This window comes from Citrus clementina, unplaced genomic scaffold (assembly GCF_000493195.1).
Source record: "Citrus clementina cultivar Clemenules unplaced genomic scaffold, Citrus_clementina_v1.0 scaffold_8, whole genome shotgun sequence".
NCBI lineage: Eukaryota > Viridiplantae > Streptophyta > Magnoliopsida > Sapindales > Rutaceae > Citrus > Citrus x clementina.
In genome coordinates this window covers 7,772,172-7,790,353 of record NW_006262022.1, presented here as the reverse complement: position 1 = coordinate 7,790,353, position 18,182 = coordinate 7,772,172, and the positions used below count along the sequence as shown (strand labels likewise).

At 33.4% G+C, this 18,182-nt stretch overlaps 1 protein-coding gene and 1 pseudogene across 1 annotated transcript; one reads left to right on the top strand and one right to left on the bottom strand.

Annotated features, from left to right (window-relative positions):
* Positions 1-8,611: 8,611 nt before the first annotated feature.
* Positions 8,612-18,182, bottom strand: part of LOC112096100 — a 61,471-nt pseudogene continuing 51,900 nt past the window's right edge.
* Positions 14,537-17,271, top strand: LOC18035194 (zinc finger MYM-type protein 1). The gene is made up of 2 exons (XM_024179738.1): positions 14,537-14,561; positions 16,061-17,271. The coding sequence occupies exons 1-2, from the start codon at positions 14,537-14,539 to the stop codon at positions 17,269-17,271; spliced, it is 1,236 nt and encodes a 411-aa protein (XP_024035506.1).

The window sequence follows — 18,182 nt, the reverse complement described above, 5'->3', positions numbered from 1 at the left end:
TTAATATTTCTGATAATTAAAGAGAAACTAAACGGAAATTAAAAGAAAAGGGAATTTCTGATTAATTGTTTGTTGGATGCAGAAGGGGTGTTGAAAGAAAAGATCCCATCATCTCTTTTTCTCGATAGTCCCTTGATTTTTTCACAATAATGCAACAAAAACATAATAATAATTGTAACAATCATAATAATAACAACAACAACGACGACGACGACATATATACACTTGAGATCTTTCCATGCAAACGCAAAACCAGGACTACGTGCTAAATTGAACATTATATTTAATAATAATGTTTATTGAAAAATTATTTTAATTTAGACGGTCTTAAAATAAGTTTGCCCGTGTAATTCTGAGAATCAGCCGCTTTTTTTCTCCGTTTCATTTTGATAAAATTACGAACAATTAATGTCTTGCGTTCACTGGTAAGAATGCTTTCCGGATGAAACTTTATTATAATTGATATTGTTTAATACAACATTTGAGTTGCAAAGTAATTGTACAAAATAGATACATGATAAAACTAAGCTGGTCACAGTGAATATTGAATGATAAGGTCTAGATTTAAACACAAAGACATAAGTGGCACAAAAAACCATGAATTAATATCATCCATGAGTTGAGTTCAAACAACAATATAATAAGTTGTCTCAAACTTATATTATCAACCTAATAACTATCTTAGTTGATGTGAGATAATTTTCCTATCACCTTCTGTCGTGTGCTAGCTGGTTGGTTTTTTTATTTAGTTCTTATCACGAGGTAAGGTAATATACACCTACTCATGTATGAGTTTGACTTTGATACCATATAGAGGTTTATAAAACCAACTCATACTTAAAATCTACCTCAAGATTCGAGGGTTGCTAAAAGCTTATGTTATAATTAGCCCAATATCCATCTTCCCTATCAAAGGAGCCTTGTGGAGCTTACGAAATGTTAAGAACAGTTACATATGCCCACAATACCACAATCCTCATGGGGCTTATCATCATCATCATCATAGAAACTGCCAAAACCATTATCTGGAATTGTTTATTGAAGACGTTATTTTATATTTATTAGATGAAGCTTAGACTCAAATTAACTTTTGTTAGAAAAAAATACTTGCTTTAAAACAAGTTTTTGATATTATTGCTGAAGATAAATTTTAACATTTTTAAAAGTCGGTTGGAGTTGGTTTTTAGCAATAAAACTGTTAATATATATATATATATATATATAATTTTATTGATATAGGATGGTTACATAGGATAAGCATGGAATTTTTTTGGGTTCAACTTAAATTACATGTGTCCATTTGGGGGTATAATATATTGTTTTGAAGTTGTTGTCGAGAAAAAATTAACACAAAACTGTTTTTTGGATATGGCCCAATAGTTGTGTTGGAAGTTTTATTTCGTCCATGGTTATTTTGCAAGTTTTAGTTATTTTCCTTTTTTTTTTGCTTTCAGGATTTTTATTCTTTTTTTTTTCTAGATATTGATTTGGGTGTTGTTTGCTTTGTTTTCCTTATTTCAATTGGTAGAATTGTATATGTAATAATAATTTGTGTTTTACCTATTTTGGTAAATTCACATTATTTATGGATAATATAAAAGAGCTCATAAAACCTTAATTTTGTTATTCATACTATATTCAATAAGATCCCAATTATTCAAAAATTTTATTTCTCTATCTTTTATGAATCTTTACACTTAAGTTTTGGCATTTATCTCCAAACAGAACTTAAAAAACAAGTTCCAAAATTTTCCTCAAGGGGTAATTTCCTCTCAAATAATATATAAATTGTTGAAAGGGGTAACATGCAAACCTTTTTGAATCTATTTGCAAAATAACTGAAGTTGTTAGGTCCATATGAAAATAGCACCTAGTAAAAGAACTTATAGTGTGTTTATTTATGGGTTTGGGGAATGAGAATGAAGGAGTGAGAATGAAGGAGTGAGAATGAAACATATGTTTACTTGACAAAATATAATTTGGGAATATGAATAAAATGTGTGGGTCTCACACAATTTGGAAATAAGGAATGTGAATCTCATTCCTATGGAGGTGGGTTGGGAATAAAAATGTGGGAATGAGAATGAAATATAAATTTACTTTTCTATACTTATAATTTTTTCATATTTTCTAAATTACCCTTATTCAAATCACAAATAATTTTATTATTTTAAATGTCATTAATAATAATAATTAAATTTTATTAAATTTATTATTTTAGTTCTTATTAATTATTACTACTATTATTATTTTTATTAATATTATCATTATTAACAATAAAAATAATGATAAAAATAATAATTAATAAAAATAATTAATTTATCATTATTAATAATATTATCCTTATTGTTGTTGTTATTATTATTATTATTATTAATTTTATTATTATAATTATTAAATTTTATTAACTTTATTATTTTAGTTATTATTAATTATTGTTAATAATAATTAAGTTTGTTGTCTTTATAACAAACCTAGAACCGTATAAAGGGCTGATTAGCTAGCCCGATTGGTGTGACTTGTACTCTTACATTTCTTGTTCAAATCCTTAGATTTTCGACTTGTTCATTAGTGTTACATTTTCTCTGCATATATTGATCTTGTATTGTGTCTTTGATGTTAGGAAATTGATGGGTGAAGCAGACGCGCAGCTAAAATGAAATTGTAAGAAAAAAAAAGAACAACCACAAAAAGTGGACACCAGAAATTATGTGGTTCGACTTTTAGCCTATGTCCACGGGCGAAGACAGAAGGAAAATATTTTACTAGTGAAAAGGAGTTACAAGTATTGTAGTATTTTAGCTCACTACCCAAAACTCCAATACACCCAAACTCTCAAATCACTAAACAAGAGCTTTTATTATTTAGGCTCTACAAAAACTCTCTGCAGGAATTGTTTCTCACAACTCTTGACTCTCTTTACAAAATTGGATACAAACTCTAAATTGAGAGCTTGTATTTATAGGCAAAACTTTGCCTCAAAAGTCAAAAAGGTGGTCATAAACTTCAAACCATACAGCTCAAAAATTTTAGTTTTTCAAACTTTGAATTTTTGAGCTTTGAATTTTTCTTTTTCTTTTACCAAACATTACGGCATCTAGAACTTCAAAGCCATGTGCCAACCATTTTGCTTCTTCAAACCTTCTAGATGCAGCTTCTAGATGCTGCAGCCAAATCTTTTGACATTCTCCCACTTGGAGATTTGATTGAGAATCAATCAATCTCCACATCATCATTTCTGCTTCGCTATTGTCATGTTGCCTATGTTTCTACTAGGCCACAAGAGGATCTACTCCAGACAAACTTATCAGTATTTATCAGCTTGGTCAAAACATCTGCTAGGTTCTCCTTCGTATGGATTTTCTATAAATCCACACTTCCGGCTTCCACTACTTCTCGAACGAAGTGATACTGAACCCCCATGTGCTTTGTTCTGGAATGAAAGGCTGGGTTCCTTGCAATATGCAAGACACTCTGACTGTCACAAAACACAGAAATTTTCTGTTATTTGTGCCCGAGCTCCTCCAATAACCTTTATATCCAAATAGCTTCCTTGCAAGCTTGTGTAGTTGTCATGTATTCTGCTTCTGTTGTAGATAGAGCCACAACGGTCTGTAGTTTTGAAATCCAGCTTACAGCTGCTTCCGCAAGTGTAAACACATAACTAGTAGTGGATTTCCTTTTATCAAGGTCTCCTGCAAAATCTGAATCCACATAGCCCCTGATAGTAAACTCTGATCCTCTATAACATAATGCAACATCTGAGGTTCCTCTGATGTATCTCAGATTCCTCATCACAGCTATCCAATGCTCTCCACCAGGATTCACCATGTATCGACTGACTGCTCCCACTGATTGTGCAATGTCTGGTCTTGTACATATCATAGCGAACATCAAACTTCGCACTGCTGATGCATACGATACTCGAGACATCTCCTTCCTCTCTGCTTCATTGTTAGGACACATACTTGAGGATAATTTGAAATTAACAAGAAGTGGGGTAGAAATTGACTTACAATCTTGCATGTTGAAGCGCTGCAAGATTTTCTTCGAGTAATTCTTCTGTGAAAGCCAAATCTTCCTGTTATTTCTTTCTTGGTGAATTTACATCCCTAGAATCTTGTTTGCTGGTCCCAAGTCCTTCATTTCAAACTCCCTAGCCAACTGTGCCTTCAATTCTTAGACTCAATCTTTGTTGGAGCCTGCTACCAACATGTCATCCACATAAAACAACAAAATAATGAAATCATTATCTTCAAACCTTTTGTAATATACACAATGGTATGAACTGAGTCTGTTGTATCCAAGGCTCATGATGAAGGAATCAAATCTCTTATACCAGCACCTCGGTGCATGTTTGAGACCGTGTAGAGATTTGTTCAACCTGCAAACAAAGTTTTCTTTTCTTGTTTCTGCAAAACCTTTTGGTTAGAGCATATATATTTCTTCTTCGAGTTCTCCATGAAGAAATGCAGTTTTCCCATCTAACTGCTCAAGATGTAAGTCAAATGTAGCACACATCGTCAAGACTACTCTGACTGTTGTAAGTCGAACCACACGAGAAAATATCTCGTTGAAGTCAATACCTTCTTTCTGAGCATATTCTTTCACCACCAATCTTGCACGATACTGCTCCACTTGATCATTGCCATCACGTTTGATCTTGTAGACCCATTTGTTTCCAATGACTTTTCTTTCGTGTGGTAGTGGTACAAGTTCCCATGTCTTGTTCTTGTGTAGAGATTCAATTTCTTCCTGTATTGCTGTCATCCACAAAGCAACATCTGAGTTGCTTAAAGTTTCATGGAAAGTTGATGACTCTTCATCCTCAGTTAGAAGACAATAAGCAACATTGATTTCAGTGACAAACCTCTTCTACCTTAAATTCCCAAATCATAAACGAATTGAACCTAGCCAGCCACAAAGGCATGGATTCAGCCAACCCAGCCATCAAGCTTCGCACCTGCCGGCTAGCCGCTTGTCGATGACACCCCCTTCCATGCGCCGATGACGTCCCAGGCAACAACAACCAATTGAAGATGACAGCAAGTACTGCTTGTTGTCTGCTACTGCCATCTTCAGTTCTTGATATCTGCTGTCATCTTCTCGCTTGATGCTTGCTGTCTGCTGATCTTCAGTTCTTCTTCTTCTGTTATTTTTCCTCTTTCTTAATCTTAACAGTTGGTGCTGGGTGTTTGCTTTTGTTTGTTTAACTAGTGTTTTTTTCCTTTACATATACATATAATTCGAATTTAATCCCAAGATGACAGCAAGTACTGCTTGTTGTCTGCTGCTGTCATCTTCCCGTTTACTGCCTATTGTTTGTTGATCTGTGATTCTTCTTCTTCTGCGTTCCCCCCTTTAATCTTAACAGTTGGTGCTGGGTGTTTGCTTTTGTTTGTATAACTAGTTTTTTTTCCTTTACATATTCATATAATCCGAATTTAATCCGGAGCTATTAATCCGATCCGAATCCGAATTAATTCGAAATAATCATCCGATCCGAACTTAATCGGATCGAATTGGATCAAATGATTATTTCGAATTAATTCGGATGGTTTTTATCCCAATCCGATTGGATTGATCCGAATCCGTTTTCCCCCACCCCTAATATATAATCGTATGACATAACTCCATAGTGAACACATTATATAAGCAAACATAAAATCATACATATATACATGACAAAACTGCAGCAAATAGAATATAGGGCAAATAACTCTCATTACTCACCAAGATCATCATCACATGAGTACAACGGGAGAAAAACCTCTCAATATAGGCTGAATTTAACTATATTGCACATGTAGAGTAACCTAACTCTCAATCCACATGCACAGAGTCTGTGGGGGGAAGGGTACACATATGGTGACTGGCAATCACATTTTATGACTCAATCAAACTTATAATATGCGTACATATAGTCATAACATGATATTAAATCATACTATCAAACATAAATTCTTTATAAAATATATAATAGTAATAATAGTATCCATTCATAGAGTCTGTTTCACTCTGGGGTTCGTTTCGGCTCTTGTATGCTCCTGAAAACATGAATTCCTCCTAAAACACAGGATTCAAAAATTAACTATTAGAATTGATATAAAAACTGTTACTTATCATGAAAATTATAACATAACTACTCAAACTTTATAGATCTATTACCCACTAATTCACTAGATATTAATCTAACTGCCGAATTTCATTTCCTTAAAGTTTTTTCTCAATTTCTTTTTCACTCTCGGCTTCTCAATCTCTTTTCTACTTTTTCCTTCCTTTTTCTGTTTTCCTTCACTCTTGGCTCCTCTTTTTTCTTTTATTTCTTTTCTTCTTTTCTTTTTCTTTCTCTTTTCCTTTCCTTTTTTTTCTTTCTCCCAATTTCTTTTTCTTCTCTCTGTTTTTGCTTTTGATTTCGGCTTCTCCAAAAATATGAAAAACGAAGTAGCTTCCATTTTATTTAAACCTTATATATATTCACCGAATAAAGTGCCCAAAAAAAAAAACAGAGAGAGAGAGAGAGGTGTCAAGCATGAGGTGGCAAGTGAAGCAGGAGAAGCAAATTGGTGAAACATCCATCTAATCTCGAGGAAGCCAGCAGCTGGCTATTTCTTATTTATGAAGCCACGTGTGGCTTTATTTGGTGGCTTAATGCCACAAACATATGTTACAAGGAATGATGTAACTAAAAAGTATTGTAGTTTTTTTTTTATTTAATGACAGAACAATTTAAAAGTTAAAACTTTAATGAAGCAACTATAAAAAATTTTAACACAAAAAGTGATTGAGGGGCAAGGTTATTTATATTTTAAAAATTACTTTGAATACTCTGATTTTAATAAAAATATATTCTACAAAACTCTTGTAATGTGAATTACTATTAAGGACAATTTATTATAAGTCAATATTGTATAAGCACTTTGAACACCGATATAATATACTCATTGTTCAATTTATAATTCTCATACTTTAAACTCTAAAACTTTTATTTCTAAGGTGTTAATTAACATTTAGATGAATAATGAGAAAATCAATCTAGAATTTTTTTTTGCTAAAGTATGCGTTTAATTTTTTTTTGAAAAAATAAAATGAAACAAAAGTACTATAAAAGATTTTTTTTTTAATTTGCTTTGGCCCTTCTTCTTTGTCTTCTTCGTCTCTTTGTCTTCTTCATCTCCTTCTTTATCTTTTTTTTTTTGGGTATTATTTATGAAATAATTATCATGTTATCATTGTAAGTTATTTTGGGTGCAAAGGTTCAATATTGGAACATAAATAAATAAATAAATTATACTAAAATTGTGTTAAATAATTTGGTTACAACTGAACTTGATTATATTCTTGTAAGTATATATTAAGTCTCCAAAAAAAAATTGGAGCTAAATAGTTTTACTAGTATTTTAAGTAAATAATGTTTGAATAACGTAAATAGTTTAAGTAAGGATATTTTTTGAATTTTTAAAATTGTATAAATTAAAACTTAATTTTTTTATAATTTGTGTATGAGTGTACGGAATAATAAAGTGTTCAAAGTAATATTTTGAGTACAAATAATCTCATCCGTAATTAAGTGATTTTTGAAATAAAAAAATAACTGAAATGCTTTGGGAAAAATAAAATAAAGGAACTTAAAAATAATTTAAAAAAACGTAACTTAGTAAAATCATTTTACAGAATGCTCTTTCAAATGCACATTCCACAATAACATTAATGGATATTCCAAGACTTGAAAACTAATTAAAATTCAGCAACTCGATTCTTATTTATCTATTTATTAATTTGAAAAATAAACAAAAATTACGTGTCTTTTGTTTTGAACAATTATCTATATATCTATCTATAAATAGTAACCTTGTTAAATATTCTAAAACAAACCATGATTTTCATTTATGTCATTATATATATTCACTAATTAGTTTGTGGGTGTCATTTAGTAGAGATAATAAAAAATTTTGATGTGAATGCAAACGATTTTGAATTTGAAAAGAAAATTGAATTGCCATTACACTAAATAATTAAAAAAAAAAATTCACTAACATTTCTTGATGGTTTAGGCTCCAAAGCAAGCACCGATTCATATAACAAAATGATTATTAAAAGCACTTGTGGGCTTGTGGCATAAAGCAGAGTCCTATTCGGAACACAATTTTCCATTTTGTCTTTTGAAAATGAGTTTCCACAAGCCAATAAAAATGGGTGGCTATCGAAAGGTACGGGTACCAGAGAACCCAAAATCCCTAAATATCCAGGAAAATACTGTCACGAACATAAAAAATAAAAAATATTGCAGTCACCACACAAAGTCTCGAAGCTCTGGTCTTTACAATTTGAGCTCAGAATAAATATTAACAACCTGCCATTTATAATTTGTATTAACTCTGTACCATTTGATATGGTTAATAAAAAATAAAATAATAACTTTAAATAGAAAAATTAAAAGATATTGCAGTCACCACACACTTTCTTCGCTGTCTAGAAAGGTAGAACATTTTGAAGTTACTCAATACAAAATGCGTGCTACTACCAAATTGGCCCAATTAATGCCCATCGAAAAGGCCATCAATTTAGCCAACAATTGAAGAAACAATGATCACAAACGGAACAGGTGAATTTTGAAGTTGAATAAATCTTGAGATACATACAACAAAGCCTTGAAACTTTATTCTTCACAATTTGAGCACGCACTAACTATTAAACAAGTATAGAACAAAGCTTATTTTTAGCTCCTTGCGCGAACTGAACACGTTGAACAAAGCTTTTTTTTTTTTTTTGGATTTTTGGAATTTTTTAAATTCATTTATGTTCGCTCCCATCTTTTTCTTCGCTGGCGTCTTCATTGGCATCTCCTCGTCTGTAGTTTGCTGTGCCTATATATCCAACCATTAAATTGGGCATTAAATACGATTGAATGATGAATAAAATGATTAAAAAAAATTATAATATAACACATATATATATCAAAAGAGAAATTTTGATTTTAGGATAGATTAATTAGCTATCACAAACGAAAACATGAACCAACTATGTTTAGAGTCAATTAACTAAAGTTCTCAAGAGTTGACCTGTGCTCCTGAATTCTTGGAATCATATATCTCCTTCGGAACTTGGACGAAACTTGGGACAATTACGAACAACAACTCTATAGGGTGCAGATGGAAATGGGATCTGATAACCCGCAGGCCAAAAGTTGGTGAGGTTTGGTAAGTTTATCAGTTCCAACTTCCGAAGTTCATTCATAACAATTTCATTGTAATCCGTGACGTCTGCTCCATCTTTATGGCAGAATACTTCTTCTAATTCATCATTACCTATTATGTACAGTTTTTGAAGACCTGGAGCTACGCTGATATGAAATAGATGCTTTAGTTTGGGGCACCTAAAGACAGAGATCCTTGTGAGTTTTGGGAAACATACAGGTTGGAGATGATCCTCATCCTCATCCTCATGAATGATTTGCTCTAATTCCCAGCAATCGCGAACGAATAACTCCTCCAATTGCAACAGATTTCGAGCAAGTGTTGATGAGAAGAGACGTCTCAGCATAGTGCACCCGTCTACTCTTAAATAGGTAAGACTTTGCAGGCTGAAATTATGCGTGGGACCTACGTGATATAATAATACTTGCAGTTCTCGAAGGTTTTCCAACCACAACCTCTTCAAACATGGGAATAGTTTGTTTTCTTGTCCCTCAGCGATAATAGCTTCCACTTGAAATACCACTTGTACTCCAAGTTGGCTAATACCCAATTCTTCCAAATTTTTTAAGCCGTGCTTCAACAGTGCTGGAATCGTGTCACGCAAATGGGAGCATTCACGTACTCTTAGAATTCTTAATTTCTGAGACAAATAAATAAATAACTTGATGTAATTAAAATTTGTTAGCAGCTAGGATTGTCAAATTGACAATTAAGCGACAAATAATTCAAAAAGTCCCTACAAAAATATAATACTACACATGTAAACTTATAAAATAATTATACTTTGTGAAAGTAAGGAATTTATAAAAAAGAAAAAGAAATCCATTGAAAAAAATCATGTGAAGTGATATAGCAGTGACATCGTTTTGTTTGAGAAAAATTAATATAGTATCTCTATGGTAAAATTAACTAATGAATTGAATTTGACTAATAATATACATACTTTACAAGTCCTTGCATCCATTTTTTTAGTATAAAGTAAAACGAGATATGAATTTTATTTAAAAAATGAATTTTAGGCCCTAAAACAAAGAAATTTGCTCAAGATACTGGATCGTTATTATTATCATCACCACTACCACCACCGTCATCTTCATCTCAACACACCAAATGCAAGGTGATATGAATGACTGATCACAAAAGTTTTTGATAAACTATCTTTTTGAGTAAAATTAAAGGAAAAGAAAGAAAAAAACGTAAACACAAGCGAACATACCTCTCCAAGATACTGCAAATTGGCTTCAAGTTCAGTACTGTTGACGGTCAATTTAGGACAACTCCTTACATCTAACTCTTCCAATGCCGGCCAAGTTGAATAATAATTTTCTGAACAGAAGCTGATGAGTTCGGGGAGATCTTTAAATCTTAATTTCTCAACGAAGGGAGCGCAAGTATTGTATTTCCATCTCCTACACTTATTTCCCTCTCATTATGATCAAATTTTGCTTCAACGATACATTCCAGTCTCTCGCAGTAACTCACTTTCAGACTTTTAAGCTGCACCAAACTTCGAGCTTGTGACAACGTGAAGATATATGTCAAATTGTTGCACCATGACACTTTTAATTCTGTAAGAGATTGGAGGCCGATCACATGTTGGCCGGGCGCCTTCCATATCCACTTCAGTTCTGGTAATCCCCTCATATATAACTCTACTAATCTTGAGAGCATCACAGGATTCCCACTCTTTCCATGCGGCGACTTAGAGGCGTCCATTATGCATTCTAAATCTTTACAATCGGTGACATGAAGAATAGTCAACTCATTTAAGCCCCGTTCATCTATGCTTGGCACAATATTATGACAACCTGTTACCCCACTTAAATAAAGAATTTCCAGATTTTGATACAGTGCTGAAAAAATTCCTAGCGTCGCTTTAGGATGGTTATTCTCAATGATTAAGCACCTTGTCCCTCTATCAAAAGCGTCTAAGCACCTTGTCCATCTATCAGTGTCATATAAAGCGCCAACTTCCATGATGCCATACCTTTGTAATTTCGGAAATGAAAAGTCATTTGGAAGACATACAACGGATCCGTCGGGTTGGGAGTCCGACTCAGCACACCTAGCGTAACTTTCTTCTGAACTCATCCCTTCAACCTCCCAATTTTTTATCCAACCATAAAATTCTTCTAATTGAGGAAATTTATTTATCGTAATGGGAGAAATGGAGCCAGACCAACTACCAATATACAGAAGTTTCAATCTACTAAGTTCATCCCCCAATCCATCTGGAATTTCAATGGGAGACTTCTCGAGATAAAGTATTTGAAGTCTCTTCAACTTTCCAAGGAAAGACGCGTCACTCACATCACATCGAATCAACAGCAGAACTCGAAGGTTATTGGCGAGGAATTGAAGTGATTTAACTGAAAGGACTCCACCTATTATAGTAACAACTTTCAGTGCTGACATCTCTTTAAAAAAATATTCTGGAACTTGCAATTTGTTGCCATCTAGAGTATTCTCCAGTCGTAAAATATGAAGGCTAGGGCATACCAAACCGCTAGGAAGCTCTACTTTTTCATTTCCCACCAAAGAGATTCCTCTGTATTGTTCTAGGCATTCTTCCACTGCCCATTCCGCCAATCCAATGCCAACTTTACTAGTAAAACATTTCTTCTCCACTTTGCCTATCCATATGGCTACATCGCGAACTACGTCATGCATTTTCACAAATCCGTCATTATCAGTGTCTAACAGCAATGAAGAATCTTTGAGTCCTTTGATTGTTCAACGCAGTAGGCTTCTGGCTTTTTCGATTGACTCAGCTTGATACCAAACCAACCCCACAGCATATCCAAGCAAATCCTCCAAATCTATCTCATAATCTTCTGGAAACAGCGAACACAATAAGAAGCACGACCTGGAATCCTCACCATTCAAATAATCATAACTAAATTTGAGACAACCGTAAACGCCCCGGGAATCCTTATCAATACCTTCTATCTTATCGAGTTTTGCATTTTGTAGTTTATCTAGTGCTACATTCCATTCATCAGCGGTTCTTCCTCTTAGTGCACTTCCAACAGCTTTAATAGCTAAAGGCAACCCCTTACATTCATCAGCAACTCGTTTTGAAACATCAATCAAGGTTGTATCAGCAACGTCAATGCCAGCATGCTTTCTTAGTAAATTCAATCCTTCTGCTTGGTCTAGAGCATCTAGTTTAATCCGCGTGTCACAACCCATGCGATCACAAACCTGCTGCAGGCGAGTAGTTAGAAGCATTTTGCAGCAGTTGTCTCTATCACCGACGGGAATACCTACTGTCTCCATGTCGAGCTCTTTCCAGACATCATCAAGGATTATGAGTATCTTGCGGCTTTTACTCTCAAAGAACATCAAGCGCAGTCGGTCTGCTCTATCTTCTTCATCTTGCTCCGTTAATGCCCAACCTAACGACTTTACCAGCTCACTTTGAACATTTATTATGCTTGGATCCTGAGACACAGTGGCTATCCCCACCTGATCGAAAATCATTTTCTGCCGAAGTTGATTGCCCACAAATTTTGCCAGGGTTGTCTTTCCTACACCACCGAGACCATGCAATCCCACCATCTTTGTGCTGTCTTTTATCAGTGCTTCAATGATCTGATTGCAAGCCGATTCTGTAGTCCCGAAAGACATAAAATGTCTTGGTATAGGCAATTCTTTGTCTGATGGAAGAGGTTTAGGACGGGCAATTGTGCTGAATTTGCTGCGGTCTTGTAGCAGATCGGACAGCTTGCTAGTCCTTTTTGATGCTTTTCTACCCAGCCAATATCGGCAACCCCAATTAGGACACCATCCATTAAGACAACTCTTCTTTTCATCTACCATTGCTTTCAAATTTCGAACATCTGCCATTTCTTTGACTACATCCGCTAGCCACTTCTCTACATCTTTCTCAACTACTATAGCGCAATGTTTTTGTCGTTCTTCTTCTACTTTTTCGTTGATGCCATCTTGTGCCTCCTTCAAATTAGTTTCTTTATCCTCAAGTTCTTTAACAATGCTGTTGAAACAGAACAGATAGCGAGCTTGTTTTATGGTAGCATCCACCAATAATTCTCCAAGCTTTGATGCAATACCTGATAAAATTTCCATGCTATTTATCTGCAATTAACAAAGTTGATCTCAGTACACTATAAGCAAAACAACGAGGCTTGATCACAAGATCGAACGATAATGTTTAATTACTATTTTCTGAACGTTTAATTACTTTCTTCTATTCTGCGAATGCACGTTTATTAACGCCAGCTTTGATCAATAGAGCAAAATACAAACGCTGGGCTTTAAGTAGCCTTTAGCTGCAAACAGAAGAGAAGAAATAAGGTAAACGTGATATATGGTGGAACATATTGAAATTAGATTGCTTTAGAAATTTTTGAAGAAAAATATCAAACATCAAATTTAATAGAATTTAGATAAGCCTAAGAGTTCATTGTGCCCCAAAAAGGAGCGGGTTCGAATCTTGGATGAGGTAAAGAGTTTAAAAAGAAATGAATTGTAGCTTTATCTAACCCTTACCTTTTTTTTAAAAAAAAAAAATTGAGCTCGTTGGGAATTGCAAGTGAAGACAGGCAGTTTCATGTGGAAATATGCTAAAAGTGATGAAAAAAGAGTAATAGAGATTAGAAGACCGCAACAACCTATTCTAATCCGCAACAACTTATGCACGCGCACTCATGAAAAAAATTGAAGGATTTCCAGATTATAGTTGTTGCACATATGAAATTCAAAAGATGTATTAAATGGATCAATTTGAAATCACAGGAGAGCATAATGGACTCATGTTCGGACTTCATTAAAGCCGGTAGGCAAATTAATTTTATTTTTAAAGTATGGTCAACAGTAATGACTTGGAGGTGATTCCTATTAATCAACCATCTTTGACTTAAGAATTAATACAAATAAACGGCAAAAATAATATAATGAAAATTAATGTAATAAAAAATTGCATTAAAAGACTTAGAACTTAAAATTCTCGACCATTTTATCTGTATGTTTTTAATCCAACGTGCAAAATTGGCATAAAACGAACTAGCGTAGCCATTGGAAGTAAAACAAATAACATCAAATTAAGAGCTTATGAAACAATAATATCGCATACCTTCTTCGTTATATATCCTCAATCACTGCTGAAACCTCCAGTTAGAGAGTCGCAAGAGTTCAGAGAAAATTAAAAGCTTCATCTAGCAATATAAATAAACATCAGATCAAAACAACATAAGATATATCTACCTAATTAACATCATACATAAGTTCTTGTTCACTATCAAATCTTTCATTGGGGGGGAAAAAAGGGATTGAAATAACACTGTAAGCGATATAGGAAGCAAAAGTAACATACCGAAATGAGAGCAGCAGCTCAGAGATCTGGTAATTTCCGAGAGCATGAGAAATGAATGAGCTTTGGTAGCAAGGTCCGAGTAATGTTTCACAAGTTGCCATTGACTTGGTGGCTTCACTTTTCTTTTCTTTTCTTTTCTTTTTTAAATTCTACATCAGTGAGAATTGAAAGGTGGAGGGTGAAAAGGTACGCATACCTTATAATCTATGATGAGGGGACAATTTGGTAAAACTCATTTAAAATAAAAAAGTTGAAAAAAATTAAAAAAGAAACTTTGTGTCCAACGGCTTGTATTTGGGGCATCTTTCGGGTTGTTGAGAGAATGAGTTTAATTAAATATAAGATTTTCATTTTTTTTAATTATATGTTTCTCTTTAAAATGAATTTAAATATCATTCTTATTACAACATAGATTGAAAAATGAGCCTTTCATGATTTCGTCCCTTAGCTAGATCAGCCATAGCCCATAAATTGAAACAAGTATTGTGCTTGAATGTTGTTTTGAAGTTTGACTAATGATTTTGGCCGAATGAATGTGCTGCATCTCTCTAACTTCGTTCGTCAATTCTTATTCTGATAGCTATATACAAAATTCCAAAAGTAAAAGTTGATTTGTGAAAAGTGAGCAATTCTTTAATATTAAAATTGAAAGGGAAAGTGGTGGGATAGTGGGTGCTCTGTGAAATGATGAAAGTGGTGTATAATTTATTATATAAATTATAAAAGCAATCACTTTGTTAATGCAAATAAATGAGCAATTGAAAAAGTAAAATTTGCAATAATGTATCTTTCCCGTGAGCCCCATTGAGTGTGTTGTCAAATAATATTTTTATATTATCAAATTTTTATTAAATTAATTATTCTTGTTCGTTGTTAGGATTTAGTCTTATTGTGAAATTTAATCTAATAATTAATAATTTTATTTGATTTGAAACAGATATGGAAAAATTTTTTAAAAAGAAACCACAGCTCCCATCTCCTTTAGAGGGAACTAGTGATGGTTCATATAAAGTCAATTTACAAAATTTACTTGCTGACCCTGGCTTGTAACCTTGTATTGATAGTTATAATTGTAATATTCGAGATCAAGTTCGAAGAACATACTTACAAAGGGGTCCTTTTCAACCTAAGGGGCACAATTTTAAATTTGAGAAATTTAGAAATCAACAACAACGATTTGTTTCGGATTGGTTCAAAGAATTTGGTTCTTAGCTGGAATATAGTATAAAAGAAGAGTCTGCATATTTTCTTTTTTGTTTTCTTTTCAAAGAAGATAATGGTGATCAATCAGGCAGTGATACTTTTACTGGGAAAGGATTTAAACATTGGAAAAAAAAAGAAAAAGTAAAGATTCATGAAGGAGGTGTCAATAGTGCCCATAACCGAGCTAGGCAGAAATGTGAATGGTTGATGAATCAGAAACAACATATTGCAACATTTTTTGAAAGAAAATCCTAGAAAACTCAAAGTGAATATGAAACTCACTTGAATACTGTTGTTGATTGTATTCGATTTCTTTTAAATCAAGGGCTAGCATTTCGTGGGCATGATGAGTCTGATGGTTCAAGCAACAGAGGGAATTTTCTTGAGCTTTTACACTTCCTTGCTGATCATAATGAAGATATTAATGCTGTTACTTTCAAAAATAATCCTCTAAATCTGCAAATGACATCTCCAAAGATCCAAAAAGACATTGTAAGTTGTGTTGCAACTGAAACTACTAATGATATTATTAGAGAGATGGATGGTGCATTATTTTATGTTCTAATTGATGAGCCTAGTGATATATCTACAAAAGAGCAAATGGCTGTTGTATTACGTTATGTGGATAAGAATGGATATGTGGTTGAACGTTTTGTAGGCATTGAACATGTTTCTAGCACTAAAGTTGCCTCACTTAAAGAATCTCTTGATAATATGTTTTCAAGGTTTGGATTGAGTTTGTCAATGTTACGTGGGCAAGGTTATGATGGCGCAAGTAATCTGCAGGGTGAGTTTAATGGTTTGAAAACACTCATTTTAGAGGAGAATGAATCTGCTTATTATGTTCACTGTTTTGCTCATCAACTTCAGTTGGCTCTTATTTTCGTGGCAAAAAAGCATGAGGATGTTAATTCTTTATTCAATTTAGTTTCAATGCTAGTTAATGTTGTTGGAGTGTCAGCTAAACGTCGTGACATTCTACATGAGATACATGCTCTTGCAGTTATTGAAGCATTAGGTAAAGGTGAGCTTTCAAGTGGACAAGGTTTGAATCAGGAGATTACTTTAAAGCGTCCTGTTGATACACGCTGGTCTTCTCATTATGGTACGTTAATGAGCATAATTTCAATGTTTCCATCTGTGGTTAATGTGCTTGAGATAATTGAAGTTGAAGAAAATTCTGAACAAAAATTTCATGCTAAAACGCTATTGAAGTTGATGCAATCATTTGATTTCGTATTTTGTTTATTCTTAATGAAAAATATTCTTGGCTATGCAAATGAGTTGTCACGAGCACTACAAATGAAAAATCAAGATATTTTGAATGCTATAAAATTGGTTGAAGTTTATAGGCATAACCTTCAGAAGTTGAGAGATAGTGGATGTGATTCTTTATTTGGTCAAGTTTCTACTTTCTGTACCAAGCATGATATCGATGTTTTAGATATGGGTGATTTGTTTTTAATTCCAGGGCGATCACGCCGTAAAGCTCGAGAGATCACAAATAAAACGCGTGTTTGCTCTAGCATTTGGTGAAAATAAATTGCATACTTTTAATGAAGAAAAGTAAAGATCAACAAAATATTTTATAGTTTTCGACAACTTTTGCGTTGTGAAGTGCACCTGGGCCTTTTTTTTTTTTCTTTTGAGTTGTTTAATTTGTATTATAATGAATTATCATGGTCTCACGTGCCACTCTAATTTCCATTCGAAGTTTCATAATTTAACAGTAGGGATAGGTTACACAAATAATTTATTTTATATTTTTTAAAAAAATTACTAAAATGTAATAAATAAGATAATAATAATTATTAATAAGAAAGTAAATTTAAGATAAAAAAAAACTTTCTTCGTACTAAATAAAAAGATAATAAGAATGGGATGCTTTTGGCTTATATTCTCATAGCTATTTATAGTGAAAAATTACATTAAATTTAATTAATAAATCAATGAGATTTAAGTTATTTTAATAAGCTATAAATATACTAAATGAAAATAGTTGTGTTTGGGATGTTTGATGTCCCGACCAAATATATCCGAGCAGGGGTCGCTTCTTTGGTGACGAGGAGCTGTCTGGTATCCATGTGCAGGAGCTACTTGCTCGTAGGTGGGGAGCTATATGGTGTAGTTGTTGGACAAAATACGAGGAGATATCAACACGTGCATTCTTTCCAGAGATTCCAGACACTAAACCTACTTAGCAATGGTTATAACGCTAATACACTCATGATGAAACACTTGACATAGTGATGAACGTGGGGCAGTGGAGACAGAACGCCCAAACAAGTTATAAAAGGGACATTTAATGATGGTAAAGGAGTTGCAAACTCGGACATTGAACTTATCTATATAACAATTCACTTTGACATTCTATTTTTTACTCTCTTTGATAAGTCTCTTACATTAACGGGATAAAAATTAAAACAAAGCCACGAATCAGTGGCATA

Bases quoted from the DNA above. Each gene is read 5' to 3' on its own strand.
- LOC18035194 (XM_024179738.1), top strand. From the start codon at position 14,537: ATGAGAGCAGCAGCTCAGAGATCTG. The intron at 14,562-16,060 runs GTAATTTCCGAG...TTTTAAATCAAG, and splicing joins AGCAGCAGCTCAGAGATCTG to GGCTAGCATTTCGTGGGCAT.